This window comes from Episyrphus balteatus, chromosome 3 (assembly GCF_945859705.1).
Source record: "Episyrphus balteatus chromosome 3, idEpiBalt1.1, whole genome shotgun sequence".
Classification (NCBI taxonomy): Eukaryota; Metazoa; Arthropoda; class Insecta; order Diptera; family Syrphidae; genus Episyrphus; species Episyrphus balteatus.
Window position 1 is genome coordinate 28,198,237 of NC_079136.1, and position 17,769 is coordinate 28,216,005.

General features: G+C 28.8%; 1 protein-coding gene across 1 annotated transcript in view; it reads right to left on the reverse strand.

Moving 5' to 3' along the window:
* The window catches only part of LOC129916613 (nucleolysin TIAR), a 256,413-nt gene that overhangs the window by 83,668 nt on the left and 154,976 nt on the right, over positions 1 to 17,769 (reverse strand). Inside the window, exon 3 of the mRNA XM_055996658.1 lies at positions 3,671 to 3,749. Coding sequence (XP_055852633.1) covers positions 3,671 to 3,749 — 79 coding nt within the window. The remainder of the gene's footprint in view (positions 1 to 3,670; positions 3,750 to 17,769) is intronic.

The window sequence follows — 17,769 nt, forward strand, 5'->3', positions numbered from 1 at the left end:
TACTCAGCTTTACTAACGATATTCTTAACTGTGTTAGAATATTTGGAGAGTTTTCAATCGTTTTTGTCACTGACATTTAACTGTTCAAGTAATTTTTCTTGCTCCAAAAGAGTTTTTTTGACTTAGGAAACTTTCGTTTTGCTCCAGCAGGGTACTAGGCTTAATGTTTTTATCGGAAAAATTAGAAAAACTTTTAATTTTAATTTTAATTTTTAACCGACCAACCACTGTTTTTTGTTGTTTTCCGTACAAAGTTTTTAAAATTTTGAACAAAAAAATCAGAAAATGTGCAAATACGGGAAAATCACGGGACAAATTACAAAATACGGGACACTTATACGTCCCGGGTTTCTTAAATAAAAACCAGGGACAAGCTGTTGAAATACGGGACAGTCCCGGGTAAACCGGGACGGATGGTCACCGTACCTATAGTACCTATATCGCAAGTAAAAATTAAATATACCTATTACTATTAAAAAATTGAACTTTATATTTATTTTCTCAATTTTTTGTTTTTGTTTAAAAATTGAAATAAATATGTATTCCTATTCTGAAAAAAAAAACTAAAGAAAATAAATTGTTTTTTTTTTTCATGTTCAAATGAAAAAAGTGCAGCCAAAACGTGATTTTAAGATCCAGGGTTCTGATTATATCATTTAAATCATGAGTATTCAGATTTAAAATTTTACCATTTTGGCTTTTTCGGTAAACCATTACCTTTTCCCTTTTTGACCAGAAGCTATCCAAAACATCAGTAAGGGGAGTTTAAGGATCTATTAACATATCTATCAACATTATTATGTATGGTAAAGTTGCTCGTTGATACCTACCATTCATAAAAATTCATGAGCTGATTTTTCGACGCTTTCCTTTTTTAAAATAATATTTTCTATTGTAAAACATAATTTTAACAAAAAAAATTCTCAGTATTTTTTTTTTTTTGATAATTTCAAATACCTGTATTTTTTCCACATCAACTAGTTAAAACAATAATTTATAACAAAAGAATAATACTTAAAAAGAGGTCAAACTTCAAAAAAAAACTTTCTTTGAGTGAAACTTTTTTTTACAAAGAAATTTCTTACAACTTTTCTATTTCACAATGAAATAATAATTATTATTCAGTTCAAGCGGATAAGTCAATATGAGTTTCAAAAAAAAAAAAAAAAAAAAAAAAATACCCCACATCCTATCGAAATCGCCCTTGGACATACTTTATAAAAGGAACCAAAAAAAAAAAAATTAATACAAAAGTTAACCTAAAACAGTCTCATTTCAATTCAGATCTATGGATAATACCCCAAACATAGTTTGAAGGGAAAATTTTTTTTGAAGAATTTTAATTTAGATCGTTTTCTTTTTATTATAATTTTTTTTTTTGGTTCTTTATCTAGGAATTTTTTTTATTTTCTTCTATTTTTGAGGCAAAAAGTTACATTTTATTTCTTTGAGTTACACCAATCTTGAAATAAGTTAAAAGAGGTTGTTAAGTCCCGCAAAAAGAAATCGTCCGTCAGTCAGGCGCACGGTCGGTTGGGTGTTCGTTGAGTGAAAATGAAGAAGGATTAAAAATGTTTTAATTAAGAACGCTGTGTGTTTTGGAATTTTTTTTTTTCTTTCTTGTTTCTTTTTTTTTTGTGTTTTTTGTCTTTCTTTTTCTCTTACTGTTGTATAAAGAAATGTAAATGATTTTGTGGCAAAGTATATTTTCTGCCTTATATTTATACCTACTATACCTTATCCGGCAATGAAATTTACGTTGGGTTGAAGGATTTTCATTTCAAGTGAATACCGGATTGTTAATGGTAAAAAATAAATGATGTAGGTATATTTTTTTTTTTTACTTCTGTAAGGATTTTGGAATCATAGGAAAGATGGATGGAGGATATGGATGTTATTTGCCATTTGGGTGTTAAGACGAATTCCTGTTTTTTTTAATCCTTTTTTCTTCTAAGATCTCTGGAATTGAGTTGTGAATTCGCTGGAAAAGGACTATTTTTCTCGTTTATTATAGAAAATAAAAGTAAAATAAAAGTTTGCCACTTTAAGATTTTATTTTCTGGGAAAAGTAACAAGGAAAAGAGGTAAGGGTTTTTCTTTGAACAGAATCTAATAAAAAACAATTTTTTTTAATTTCAAAATATATCGCACTTTTATTTAATTTAAATCAAATCAAGGATATTTTTCATGAATTTGCGTATACTCGTAGAATTATCCAGAATTTTTTAGCCAAAAGAAAAATCAGTTAACTTGGACTTTTAATACAGATTTCTTGCTTAATTCATTTAATTACACCTTCCTCAAAAATCAAGAATTAGACAACAAAAACATTAACACATTAAAACTATACGCGCATTTCAAATTTCCTGCGGTAAAAACCATCTTCACCATCTTTTCTTCGCGAGTGTGTAATAGTGTCTGAGTTGCTGGAATGAAGAGTATTTCTTTGTATGTTACATAAATGTGTGTAGGTAATAAAAGTTTTTTCTTCTCGTTTTATTTTTTTTTTCTTGATATTTTTTTTTGTTCTGGCTCCTAAAACAGGTAAATATGAGAAAACTTTTACCGTCGAACCGGAAAAACATTAAACGACAAAGTTTTTCCGAAAGCGATCATTCTTTCATTCTGGCAAATGAAATAATGCCACATTGCTGCGAGCGAGGCTGTGTGTGTGGCTATTGTGGATAACTTAGAGAAGATGTTTTTTTTTTTTATTCCAGGTGAGTTACGGAGTATGATTTAAAGAAAAAGAATCGGAAGTGAAAAGTGCGATGAGGAAGTTCCGCTATGGCGAATCGTCCTCCTATAAGAGTTTGTTCTGTTGTATATGTTTTTTTTTTTTTTTTTTTTTTTTTTTTTGTTCTCGTCTTGTTGTATGTGTGACTGAGTTTTTTTTTCGGTTATAAAAAAAATAAAGATTTCATTTGTAAGCCTCTTCATTTCGGATGTAAATTGTAAAAGTAAAATTATGTGTGGTAATCATCGGAGTTGTGTAGTTACTTTGTATTCGATTAAATAAGGAAGAAATAAATACTTTTGGTATTATTAATAAAGCTTTTCATTTGAATTGGTATTGAATCTAAAGAAGGAAAAAATTTGTGTAAGTTTTCTGATCTTATGCAATCTGTTTTACAAGCCCTTCAGCCGCATATGAAAACCCTTTTGCAAAGGCAGTTACCTCAAACCACGGCCGTTTTAGGAAAGTGAACTCAACTGTATCCATCTCATCTACTTATACGAAAACGGTCAGTCTGAGCCAGATGACCAAACTGTTATTTAACAAGTATTTTGTTAAACCCATAAACTGGAAATCTTATCTTATTTCTTATATAAATACGAGAGATAGCGAAGAATATACTATAACAAAAAGAGGCTCTATGATGTAAAAGAAAATCTACATAATAAGTAGACAGATTTCTCCTCCAATTTAGTAAGAAATGTCTTCTGAACATAGAAAAACACCCGAAAGCACTGATATGAAAGGAACTAGTTAAAATTTGTTCTAGCTCAAAAAGGAGCATTTAGAAAAATTGAACTTTAATTATAAATATTTATGTTTTTTTATAGAAATTATCTATGTTTTTTTAACATTTGACATTTCTATTTTTTTTACTTCAGCAATGCGGATATGTCAATTAAAAAATTTTAATTTTAAAAAAGAAAAACTTACTGCTTGTATCAATTTTTGGTTTCAGTACTGGAGCTCCTGGAATTCCTGCTGTTGGAATGATCATTGGTAGTTTGTTATCCTGAAAGAAAAGAAAAATAAATTAATATAATTTTACAAATATCATATTGATTTGAATATAATTTATCGATACAATTTTTTCAGAATCGGATTAGAAACGTGAAGATCTGAGGTAGCCTACATCTTAAAAATACCATCTTCCAGAAAAAAAAACGACCATCGTAGTTGGTATTGTCATGTTCAAAGAAGAGATCCTGAGAACTCCATCAAAAATGGGAAATGGTAACGGAGTTACGAATAACAGAGTTACGCGCGACAGAGTAACAGCCGTCAAAGTTACGCGAAACTAGAGTTGAGAATTCTAAAGTTATGTTAAGCTATGACATGTGATTTTTGGGTTGGCAACAATTGCAACAACAGTTCACCACACCAAAATAACGTCTGTAAAAAAAGGGGTGGTTTGGTTATTATTTTAATATAATTAATAACAAAGTGGGTATTACAAAATACGCTATGAATAATTATATTAATTAATAGAAAAAAAAAATACGTATTTGCAATATTAGTTGGACAAATAAGAAGTTAAATTCAATTATGTCCCCCAAACTTACATAAGTATACTTATGTTTTTTTTTTCTATTTCAACGTTTTTGCGATTTTCTCACAAAAACAAAACCATATATGTATATCTATACCTATCCAATCAAAATTTGACAAGATTAAATAACACCCATTTTCGCTTTACTCATTTAGTTCTGACCAATGAGAAAAATGTTAATCTCTTGTTTGTATTTCCATAATTCCATGTCGCAATTGTCCTCGCAATTGTTGCCAACCCAAAAATCACATGTCATAGCTTAACATAACTTTAGAATTCGTAACTCTATAGTTTTTCGTAACTTCGGTTTCGCGTAACTTTGACGCTCGTAACTCTGTCGCCCGTAACTCTGGTATTTTCATACCCTAAGAGCCTAACTCGAGTCTTATGGGCTATAGTGCAAGAACCGTGCATTGTACAAAAAAAAACTGTTAAGGTATAAAATGTAGATCTACATTTTTACTAAAGCAGTTTATTCGACTTAAATTATAAGAAAAAAGTTATGATGAATAGAATGGTTTTTTGCTCCGAAAAACCCTGTTTTGTTTACAAATATTTTTTTATCTAACTTAAGCTTTGGAAACTTTTATAATTTTTTGAAAACTGCAATACCGGAACAAGTTTTAAAAATAGATAATAAACCAGAGTCACACAATACAATTTTTTTTCGTCTTGTTGCTCTGAAATAAAAGTAAGAAATTGAGTTTTTATGAAACTGTTTAGAAAAATGGCGTATGAAATAAAAAATATTTTTATTAATTAATTGTTTCCTATTGTTAGGCAATGTTTTAGTAAAAGAATTTTAAGAAAAAAAAATTTTTTTCGAAATTTCACAAGAACTGCCGTAAGTCCATTTCGTTTAATCCATTACTTTTTAGACACCATGTATATGCAACAAAATAATAAAAAAAAATACTATGCAAACAAATTAATTCAATTTTACAGTTTGGATACAGTTATTTGTGAATGCAGTTGTTTTTGTATAGTAAAAATACCATCAGAGTGAATTACTTTTACCATAAATATTGAAAATAGAAGGTATTAAATAATGCCTAAAGCTCCCATTGGACAACAATTCGAACAAAACTAAAATTTCGATTTAATTTTTCTTTTTTCTTCTTAAATTTCCTTTTTTTTTTATTTTTCTGAATATGAATATGAAAACAGCATTAAAATGAGGAAAACAAAACAAAAATCAGCCCAATCGGTTAAGACGTTCTCAGTTTTTGCCAAAATTACACACGACAATTTTTGTTAAAGACAGATTTACTTGAAAACTGGAAATTGCTCTACTGACTTCAAAACCAAATTTAAAAAAAAAAATGTTTTCCAGGTGAGTATGAATAAATCTATCATAATTTCATAATCACAACCCAAGCACAAATTTCGTGTTGACCTGTGTAATCAATGCACAAAACTCTTGAATATTTTCTATTTCAGAATATTGAAAACCTTAAAATCGAAAAACGCTCGCTAAGAACCGTTTACTGAATGGAAATTTAAGCATTTAAGTTCTACATAAATCCTAATGTGACAGTGTACGCAGAGGAAAAAGTAGGGAATAAGAGTTTAGGTTCAACATAAATTATTTAAGTTTCGATTCAAATGGCCCTAAGTGATTTATTTTCATTTTAATTCAACAAAGCTTTAGGTAATTATTGTTTTTAATTTTAAGGACCCAATACAAAACTTTGTGTTTCATTTTTTTGCTTGCCTACTCGACAGGTGAATTGACGCATTTGGAGATGAAACAACTGCGGAGACGAAACACCAAAACACTTGTTGAAAATGTTCATCCTTGTATTGAAATCATTCGTGAGTTTGATAATACATTAATGTTGCCTATTTACATATCAATTTCATCAGTAAAGGTTTTTTTTTTTAATTTCGGTTCAGTTAGTTTTATTTCTAGATTCTGTTGTAATCCAAATTTCGTTTTTGTTTTACTTTGAAGCAGGTAATTCCATTAGTAAGACTTACAAAATTTCAGCCTAGTTATGATGTTCGTATATTTTCAAATGATTTATGAACAGGTAAACACATACCTTCAGGACATTAAGCCTACACGAAAATGAACATGGTTTCTTTTTCAAACGACTACATAAATAAGTCACCTAACATGACTTGGTCATGTTTGATACCTTTTAACAACTTATTTAATGAAAAATTATGATCAATAAAATCATAAAACAAAAATAATTACAAGTTGAAAAAGGACTTTTCAAAACCTGACTTTAAAAGGGAGAATAACAAAAAATAAACTTTTAATTACTTCACCGTCATACCGCAACATTATCAAAAATATTCACCCAATTCACTTTGAAAGGAATGATTTTTTTTTTAATATATCCTGTCCTTTAAGTTCCATTCTCTTAACACTTTTAATTTTGTTTAATTTAATTTCGGTGTTTTATTAGCCAAACAATTCTCCTGATGATAATAATGAAGTTTAATGTTTTAATTGGGGGCTTCCTTTTTGTTTGAAACAAGAGAATATCATCTCTACCTTCTTTGCTCTTGTACACATTCTCGTGGAATATAGAAGGTTGATTTTTATTTTTTGAATTTATTTCAAACACACTTCCTCTGTTGAAACATTCATAGAGACTTTCATCGAAACGATGCCAAGCCATTAACACAGTTGGCAAAACAACCAAAGTAAAAAGGAGTAATAAAAACAAAAACAAAAAAAAAAAAAAAAAACACCAAGAGTAGTATCCTTGCTCTCGTAATAAACTGCGTAACAACTACCATCAAACCAAATACTTATTCTTGGTCTCACTTCTCACATCTACTCAGCGTTAATTGCAAAAATATGTCAGTGTAAACGTTATTATTATTTTTTCCTATGCGTGCTTATTGTGATGTGGTTTTCGTTTTGGGTTCGCATTGTAACTTGAGGAGTATGGGTGTAGTGGGGGTTTTGGGAGAGTTAAAAAAAAAAAAAAACTGTATGTGGTGGCGGTTGCTTTGATACCACACTGTTGATGTTGCTGTTTTTATGCTGTCTCATAGCGCTCTTTGTCATCGCTGTCATCGTTGCTGGTTAAAACAGCCCTTGGGCACCCTTTTTGTTTAATTATTTCTATGTGAAGGAAAAAAATATATGGAACAGGGGTAGACTTCAATTGTGTCTGTTTACCTTTTCAAATAAAAAAAAAACAAGTATATTGCTGGCTTTCAAAAAGGGACTTTTGAAACTACAAAATCACACACACACACACACATTCAAAGACAGTAGAGCTGGTTTTGTTTTTGTCACAAAGTTTTTGAAAAGGGTTTTTTTTCGTAGTTGTTTTTTTTTTTTTTTTAGTATAAGTTCAAGTATAAAAGCAATTTCTCAAAATAATTTAATGATCTCCACTTTTTAAATAAGTAGGTACTTTGTTTTTAAAAAGATTAACATTTTTCGGTGACAGCCTTGAACGGTTTTGGGATTTAGTTTGATTTAATTTTCTATTGTTTCCAAATTCTATAATAATAATAATATGACAAAAAATATGAAATAAGTTCGCTTATATGACCAGATGACCACCATTTTGAAATTTTAAGTTTATAATCTTATTGATGCATTTTTAAACGTAATTAAATTGGCCTTAATTTTGGGACAAATCAATTAAAAGATGGATTAGTGATTTTTGGATTTTTGTAGAAGGCCAAAATTGTTGATTAAGTGTTTAATGTTTTTTTTTTGAAAATGTTCTAAGGTAACTCAGTCCTTAGCTCATTAGAAAAACGGATACTTATTTCATCCCAATCAATAGTTTGTTGTTGCTGTATAGTAGGGTGTGTCAAAATGCAAAAGTATGGAATTTTCAAATGTAATAGCTTTTAAAAGTTGCATTGCTTATCAAAATTAAATCCTGCGTTTAGAGTTTTCATTTTAATTAATATCTTTGGCTCGCTCAAAATATAGGAAGAAATCTGCACCGATTTTATACAAATCTGCACCGTTTGGATACAAAAAATATATATTTAATATTTTTAGGCTTTCACGGGAAAGATAATTCCAAGAAAAAACTTTTAAGCTTATATTTGTTGGAATTGAACACTTAGTAAAGAAGCTGCAAAATAATAAGTCAAGGAAAAAATCATTTTTTCATATAAAATCGTTTTTTTCCGAACAACTTCAACCGATTTGAGCGAGCCAAAGACGAACGATATTATAATTTTTTTTACATATTATTAAATTTCAGACCCTAATACAACTTTTGACCACTATTACATTTGAAAATTAGGGTACTTTTATTTTTCCATACAAAAGTGACACACCCTACTGTATAGGTACTAGGCAGGGTAAAAAAAAATCGAATATCTTTATTTTGATTTAATACTCCTAAAAATAGATTGCTAGACACCTCAAGAACATACTCACATACTCATCAAATACCAGCCCTTAATATTGGGAGACGGACAGAACCCCGAAATCCAAAATCCAGAAAGACCAAAATCCAGAAAACCCTAAATCCAGAAAACCCAAAATCCCGCAAACTCAAAATCCCGAAAACCCAAAATCCCGAAAACCAAAAATCCCGAAAACCCAGAATCCCGAAAAACCAAAATCCCGAATCGGCCCGAAATATTTTTGTTCGCCAGAAATTTAAAAACCTTTTGCAAGTTTCATCGGAATTAAATCAACATTTTCCGCTAGTTTTTTGTTTTTCACCAAATTTAAGTGAACTGCTTACCATGCATATTAATTGAAATGCGAGGTGTTTTTGGGACGCCAACAACTTGTCGCCCACAACTCACAATAGAGGAAAAATGAAATTTAATTTTTCCGGGTGGAGTCTTGTTTACGTGAAACTCACAATAGGGCTGAATATGTTTTTCGGGGAACATATATCGTCTTCGCTTGAAAAGCAAAGTGACTATTGCCAACTTAGTTCGGAGCTATTCCGAGAGGGGCCGTAAAGAAGAAAATTTCCATAACTGCAGCAAATATGCTTCCAAATCATTCTTCGTAAAGTATAATTCAGCTAGTGGGAAAAAAATTTGAAAAAAGTTGTGACTTCAAACCTCAGCCTTTTAGATTCATTTTAGTCCAAGAGCTAGTGGCACATTTGACTAAGGTATCTCTTGTAAGGCTGAAAATTCGTACAGTGGTAGTTTTTAGCATGCTAAGTAAGAAAACCTTGGTGTGGCAGGCCTCAGCGGTGCACACCATATATATATATGACCTTGAAAGTGTAATTTTCAACTTTTTTTGCCCAAAATTTGACTTTGAAATCGATTATTTCAAAAAGTATTGATTAAAATAACTTGATTTAAAAAGTAATATAAAGTGTAATATTTTGCCTTTTGAAAAATGTATCACTCATAACTGCAGGTGTTGCCGTCGTTTTTAAATATTTTTTTTTTTATTTTGAGTTACTTTTTTAGAAAATTGCCCCTCCCTCCTAAACGGGGGGAGATAGACCCCCCTTCCCATAGTAAAAAATGCTTGTATTTAACTCCTCTACAAGAATTCGTTACCAATTTTCCCCGCCTTAGTTATCGTAATTTCCCCAAAAAATATAAAATACAAAAAAAAAAATTTTAACCAAAAATGGTTTTCTAGGGCGGAGAAAATTAGTAACGGATTCTTGTAGAGGAGTTAAATACAAGCATTTTTTACTATGGGAAGGGGGGTCTATCTCCCCCCGTTTAGGGGGGAGGGGCAATTTTCTAAAAAAGTAACTCAAAATAAAAAAAAAATTATTTAAAAACGACGGCAACACCTGCAGTTATGAGTGACACATTTTTCAAAAGGCAGAATATTACACTTTATATTACTTTTTAAATCAAGTTATTTTAATCAATACTTTTTGAAATAATCGATTTCAAAGTCAAATTTTGGGCAAAAAAATTGAAAATTACACTTTCAAGGTCATATATATATATGATGTGCACCGCTGAGGCCTGCCAGACCAAGATTTTCTTACTTAGCATGCTAAAAACTACCACTGTACGAATTTTCAGCCTTACAAGAGATACCTTAGTCAAATGTGCCACTAGCTCTCCTACTATTTGAACTTGTATAAAATTAAAACTATTTGTCGCATTGAGCTCAAATTTGGAGGACTTATTCTTCATAATATGACCTATCGATTGACATTAAATATGTTTTTTATATTAATGTTTACTCATTTTTTAAAATACTGATTGTCATAAAAGCAGACATTTAAAAATCCTTCACTTTTTAGTAAATCCTACATGAACAAAAGCACCTTAATTAAGGAAAATGTAAAATATAAATGCCCATTACATTTAAAAAGTCAAATATGTAAAGAAAACCATGATAAGATATATGAAACAAAATTTTTACTTGTTTTGTAATTTTATATAATATTTTTCTATTTAGAAATATATCTTATTTGTAATAAACCATTCGATAAAACAAAAGTATAATTTTCTTATATTTTTTGATGTAATGAGTTAGAATCCGAAGTTAAAAATTCTATAACGTCAGGATTTTAAGATATTTGCATCAAAGTATCACAAAATCAAGTTTTTTTTTTAGAAAATCTCAAAAAAAAACTACCATATCTCAAAAACCAGAGCTGACCGAAATTTTTTGAGTTCGGATTCAAAATCAGCACACTAAAGTCTATTAGAAAAGTATTCTAGGAGAAAGATATGTTAATTTTTAGAGATCAGTTTCTGTATGGTAAGATATGCCAAACCTACTAAACTTACTTAAATTAAGATATCTCGGAGAAGAAAAGAGATATTGAGAAGATTTAAGCTGAATTTGAAAGAAAAAAATAAGTCACAATTTTAATTGAAAAAGATTACATTATGCCAAAATATTTCTTCAAAAACAGCAAAAAAATGGGTTTTAGAGATTTTCTAACGGGAATATCTAAATAACGTGATAGGTCAATTCTGAATTCGGAATCAGCATACAAAAATCCTTTAGAAAAATATAGTTTTTTTTAAAGGAGGATTTCCTTGCAGACCAGTGTTATCAAAGCAGCTAAAGTTTTGATTCTTTTGTTGTCATTATATACATATTTCTTTAGATTCTTATCACAAGTACCATTTTTGTACGAATTCATAACTTAACATAATAGTTTTATACATATTAAGCCCTGTTTTTTTTTTCAATCGTCAGTTAGACCATCAGAGGAATAAATGTCAATATAAAAAAAAACTTTTATTCCTAGGAATAAGCTCTATCTGAGGTTCAAAAATTGGCCCTAAATAATGTAAATTTTGGTATTTAAAATATTTATGTAGTTACAAAACACAAAAAAGTAAATGAAGTTATCAAAAAAAAAATCTATTAAAATTAATTCTTTTCTTGTTTTTCTTTTAAAAATGCTGAAAGCTTTATTATAACAAATAAACTACATTGTAAGTCAAACTTCATATGGCTAGCGAAATCATATTTAAAACTGAGTACCTATTTCATAAAATATTCAAGGTCAAATTATTGTAGAAATAATTTCATGTACATAATTATATCACAACATACATGCATTTCCTATACATTTTCAGTTATAGCAACAATCCTAAAGTTACCGAATATATTTAACTTAAATTTCCATCAAAACAAGAAACAAAAAAAAAACTTTTCCACAAAAACCACACGCATGCAAAAATAACTTAATTTAAAATGAAAATCAAAACATTTCCCCACAATGAAATTTAATAACGATTCAAATCATTTAAGGATATAACTTCAAGATTCAAAGACACTTTGTTACTCTGTTATACTCTTACCATCGTTATTCGTATAGATTTCTTTAATATGCAAAGCACGAATGCGTGCTCAAACACCCACAAGGCGTTTATGTTATATAATAACTCACCAAGTTAAGGGGATGAACTTTTTTTAAGGGTGTAGTTGAGTTGATTTGCATTGCATGCACGGAAAAACCACACAATACTGCGTGCTAATAAACGTATGTGTTTCATTAAAAAAAAAAAAAAAAAATGAAAATGAAAAGTATAATACAAGAATATTTGCGTGATTTCTGCAACAACGCTCACAGTTTTTTCTCGATTAATAATTCAAAAATCATTTACAACTTTCAAAAACGTCACATAAATCATTGGAGTGTAAGCACATTTTTGTGTTTGCACACGACAACGAGGTGTTGTTTGATTTAAATTTGTTTTAATCTCAATCTTTAAAAAAAAAAATGCAACATATTTATGCATTTTTGAACACATTATAGAAATTCCAATATTATTTTGAATACTTTTATGATGAGTAAATACAAAATTTAGAAAATAAAACCTTCAGCGCAGACACAGCCGTACTCTTAATCATAAATAAAAAATAAAGGATTGAAAATATGCTTCATAATTTATTTTAATTAAAAGTATTTTAATATTCATGATTCTTGTTCAAGGAGCTGGCGGAGAGAGAGAGACGAAAGGGGGTAAATGCAATTTCCTGTACGCATTTTCTATTCTCTACTATTTGTGGGTCTTTGTTTTCGAACAGCATCCTTCCCAACTTCAATTAAAATGTCTGTAGCTATATAACATACGTTCCCATACCTAAATATGTGAACATAATGTCTGTATATCTATGTATGAAGAGAACAACCCCAAAAAGGACAATTACAACTAAGCAATTACATTTTGATATATCCTTTCGTCTGATGTAGGTACGAGTGTGTTACTATAAAAGCACAGAATCTAACTTCAATTAAATTGCAAAACGCATTTCACTTAGCAAATAAGTGTGTTTCTGGCTCAAACAATGGACAAGAGGTTTTATTGTGACTGCGGGGGAAGTGCGGGAAGACGGGCAGAGGTTTGTTCTATACGGTGAATAGACTGAGTTAGGAGAAAAATAAAAAAAAAATAGCTCAAGGGTGCAAGAATTTTCAGTTAGTGTTTTGCAATTTGCAAATTGTGTCTGTGTTAGACAATTACTCTGGGTTGAAGCTTTTCATCAAGATACCTACTTGTAGCATATTTTGTAAAGTACAGAAATAGAATACGGAACTACTTTGGCCAATCGCGATTTTAGGTTAGTTGTATGAAAACCGCATGCATTCTTAGATAACTTTAAAAATTTTGATTCCAGTTTTCACTAAAAAAAAACACACAATTTGATGTTTGATGAATTTATGCCTAACAATTATAACCAAATAAATTAAATTGAGACTTCTTAAACTTTAATGCATGAACAATATGATGACTCTTCGATAAAAAAGAATAAACTAAAAAATTCCAAAAAGGAATAAAAACTAATGAAGGTGACTGGCTAGCACTTAGCTTTTATTTTTTTATCTAATTCTTCTTTTAATCTTACTGAGTTTTTATTTTTTTTTAAATAGTCGATTACCTCCTACCGTCCTAAAGTGGTTGGATTTAGTCTTGATTTAAAGTTAAGTCATAAAAATTGCATTTTAAAAAATGTAGATAAGACAATTTTTTAGCTAACATTGCAGTTATGCGATTCAGTTTTCTGTCTTGTAAGTTCGCGGCATGGATCATGATTTAGAAAAAAATAACAACATAATGTAGTTTATTTTTTGACGTGATAACGTCTTATAAATCGATGAACCATGGCAGCCACTCTCGCACTTTCGCAGTGCGGCAAAAATTTCAATTAAAAATTAAAAATAAACTATTAGAGATACAAAAATCTTCTAAAGCTTATTTGAAAGATGATAACCTAAAGTTAAATAAATTTGAAGGATTTTAAAAAATTCCATCTTTTAAATAGGGTAAATAGGGGTAAAACTAAATTTCAAATAATTGGCTATTTTCTAAACGCGAAAATGTAAAGAGTTGAATTATTTTTTATCAATAGATAAATTTATTGCAAGACTGACAATGGTATTGAAAAAATTCTAAAAAATTTTGAAACTAAGCTATTAATGGTTTTCTAAAACTAAAACATGAGGTAGACCTTTGACAAAGTAGTGATTTTAGGTAGGGGAATTTTTTTGACAATTCGAAAAACGTCAATTGAAAAATAAAAAAAAAAAAAGTTAGGGGTCTGATACGGGTTTTTTGGGTTGGGGTCAAAATTCTGCCGGGGTCAAAATTCTTTTGTCAAAATTCTGCTTTCAAAATTCTGCTTTACAAAATTCTGCTTTCAAAATTCTGCTTTTCAAAATTCTGTTTTTCAAAATTCTGTTTTTCAAAATTCTGCTTTTCATAATTCTGCTTTTCAAAATTCTGCAAAAATTAAAAAAGGGTTTGGAAAATGTTAAAAAGAACGCGCTTTTTAACATTTTCCAAACCCTTTTTTAATTTTTTGCAGAATTCTGTAAAAACATCTTTTTGAAAAATTATCTGCTTATTTGATTACTTACCTACATAATTTGTCATTTTTTTAAATGCGAATTAATTTTTGTTTTATAAATGAATAAATTTGAAAATATTAAGAAAAGGTTTTTAATATTAAACATTTCCGAAAATAACTAAAAATTTATTATTTAATCAAATAAAGATGAATATTCAAATTTTGAATAAGAAAAGGAATGTACAACATCGGTTCCAATTAGTATACATATTTTATTTGAAAGAAAGTCAGTATATGCATTTCAAAAAATATTTGCGACACTTAAATAAAAAAATTTAGGAAAGTACCAATGTTGAATTACATTAATGAGGTGTATTTTTCTTTAGCCAGGGCTTATGCTATAAAAAAAAAAAAACAGAATTAGCAGAATTTTTTTGTTCAAATATAATGCTGGCAGAATTTTGAAAAGCAGAATTTTGAAGCCAGAATTTTGACCCGATCCCGGGTTTTTTTTTTTAATCTCTGCGTTTCGAAATATGAATTTTTGAAAAACACCTACTTATTTTGGGGTATTTTTGTGTGAGTTTTTATTTTTTTTTTTTTTTTAATTTTTCGTAGCATTCGAAAAATCTCAAGCCGAATAACGGGGAAAACAAGTTTTTTTGTCCCAAGTTTTTTTTTTACCTTTTTTAACCGTTTTCTATTTTTATCTTTTTTTCTTTAACAGATAAATAAATGAAATTTATATTGTAGATAGATAATAGACAGCACTATATCTGTGCACAATTTCAATCAATTTTGTAGTCACAATTTTGAGATAATGGTAAAATAAAATACAAATGTGATTTAACTTTATTGAGCATCCTGAAGATGTTACCTTTCATTTGGTATATCACACATAACGGTACATTCACTACAAGCTACACAATGTTAAATTAAAAAACTTGCGAAATACCTCAAAACACCTGTGGAGATCTGTTGATCATGAACAGCCACCAGTGTGGGAAGTACCGTAATCTCAGTTTGGAATTTCGACATGGTTGGCTTTAAAAAATTCTAACTTTTATAAAAGGTGAAATTATATTTTTATAGGTTGTCTAAAAAAAATTGATTCAATAGCGTGAGAACATAAAATTATATGTTTTTTTTTGCTTTTTTTTATGAAAATTGGTCTAGTTCAAAAAATTCTAGCTCTTTTTGTAGATGCCTAATAGTGCCCTAGGTATATGTTTTTTTAGCTGAAGCAATAAGCTTTATTTATAAAATTATAAAAAATTATAAAAGTATAAAATTTATTATAGGTTGTTATATCAAAAAAATGAATTTTTGGGTGATGGAAATGATTTTTTCACTTTTTTCAAAAGAATTGATTGTTTTTAATAATTTATTTTAATACTTTTTGCTCATTGTAGAAATTTAAAAATGGCTTTATTATTTAGAAGAAATATTTGGCTTTTTAATTGTATAATTTTTTTGTAAGCTTTTCAAATAAAAAAATTAATTTTTTTTAGCTTTTCCTTGTAAATTATGATTGTTTGAAATAAATAAACTCTTCAATTGACTCATTTTAAAAGCACACAACCTGTTTTCCTACGACGTTATCACGTAAAATCATCGTCCGTAAACCGGCTTTACAGACAACCTCTTCTTTTTTTTGTAAAAGTTAACGGTCGACAATTAATAATAACAAAAATAATTAAATAATACGATTTAGCTGGTCATGGTCATTTTAAGAAATTGCATAAGTATCGAAATTTCCTTTTAATTAATTGATATTATTATTTGACCAACACTATTTGTGGTAATAAGTTAAAAGCGCTTATGTAGACATAAGTGAAAATTGATTTTATTTGCTTTGTTTTGGTCTGGATCTCATTTCTCTACGCAAAATATAAACCGTTAAATAAAAAAAAATCATAGTAGCTTAAGTTTTTTTGGACAAAAACTGTATTTGCATAATAGCTTGTGTATATGTTAAAATAAAATCGTCCAAATCTTAAAAAAAATACATTTTTTTAAATCAGCTTAAGTCATATCATAAGCTATTATGATAATTTTAATTCAAATATATTCATCGCTTAGGTCAACATAAGCAATTTTAAACTTGTGGCCAAGTAAACCATTTGTGTTCTTATGTCGACTTAAGCCATTTTAAAAAAATTGCATTTTGAACCAAACCCAATTTTGCAAAACAGCTTAAGTAAAATTAAGCTGTTTAGTTCCTTGAAATGCCTGCAAAATTGTATACTTACATAAGTCAAAGAAAGCTATAACGTTTTCAAGAAAAAATATACATATGCAAATTAAGGGTATAACAAGCCTGTATCCTGAAAAAAATTGAAAGTCTAGCGCCAACAGTTTAAAAGTAATCACAAAAAAAGTAAAAAAAAAAAATCAAGTGAACAAATTTCATTTGCTAATACTGAAAAATGATAAAAATGACACAGATTTAGTGGAAAAAGAAACCACTTTTTGTCAAGTTCATTGAATATTGCCATCGACAGTTAATAAAAAAAAATTAATATTCATTTTAAAATACCAAAATTAAAGTGAATTTATTGAAAGTCCTTTTCAAAAAAAGGGCTACTGCGGCGTATGCGTAATATTTTTCGTTAGATTATTCATCGTTAATTTGCCATTTTTTGAATGCAACATTATACTAGTAAACAAAGTTTGATTAATTTTGTTATTGAAATTCAATTGGTGCAAATTACCTACATATGTATATATGAAATGGATTTTAAGATTAAATTACAAATTTTGTTTTATGAATGTGCAGAAACAAAATCTATAGATTCTAATCAACTGTTACTACAAGATCAATCATTCATGGTATTTTAAGAAGTTTTTTAGTATTTTAAAGAAAAAATAATCAGAAAAATTATTTTGTCGCCTCAGAATTGTAGTGGTCTTAACTAAAAAGAAAACCTAGTTTCAAAAAATCATTTTTGTCAAAAAAACAAAACCGATATCCATGGATCAAAACTGGGTTTTATGGTTTTTCTAATAGTTCCTATGGCCAGAACTGAACGAAATTGAAATGGGATCACACTGCAGGCACCATGCTTTAAAATACAAATGAAAATTGGTTCAATCAGTCCAAAGTCTTGGATTGAATTCATCATATTAAAAATAAAAAAATTAAAATGGGGTAACTATGGTGTATACGTAACTTTTTTTTTAATGAAAAAAACCATTGAATGAACTCGTAAATGGTCAAATGTATAAAATGAAGACTCTCATATGTATTTTCTAACAATATAAGATTTTCCTGCTCTGTTTTGA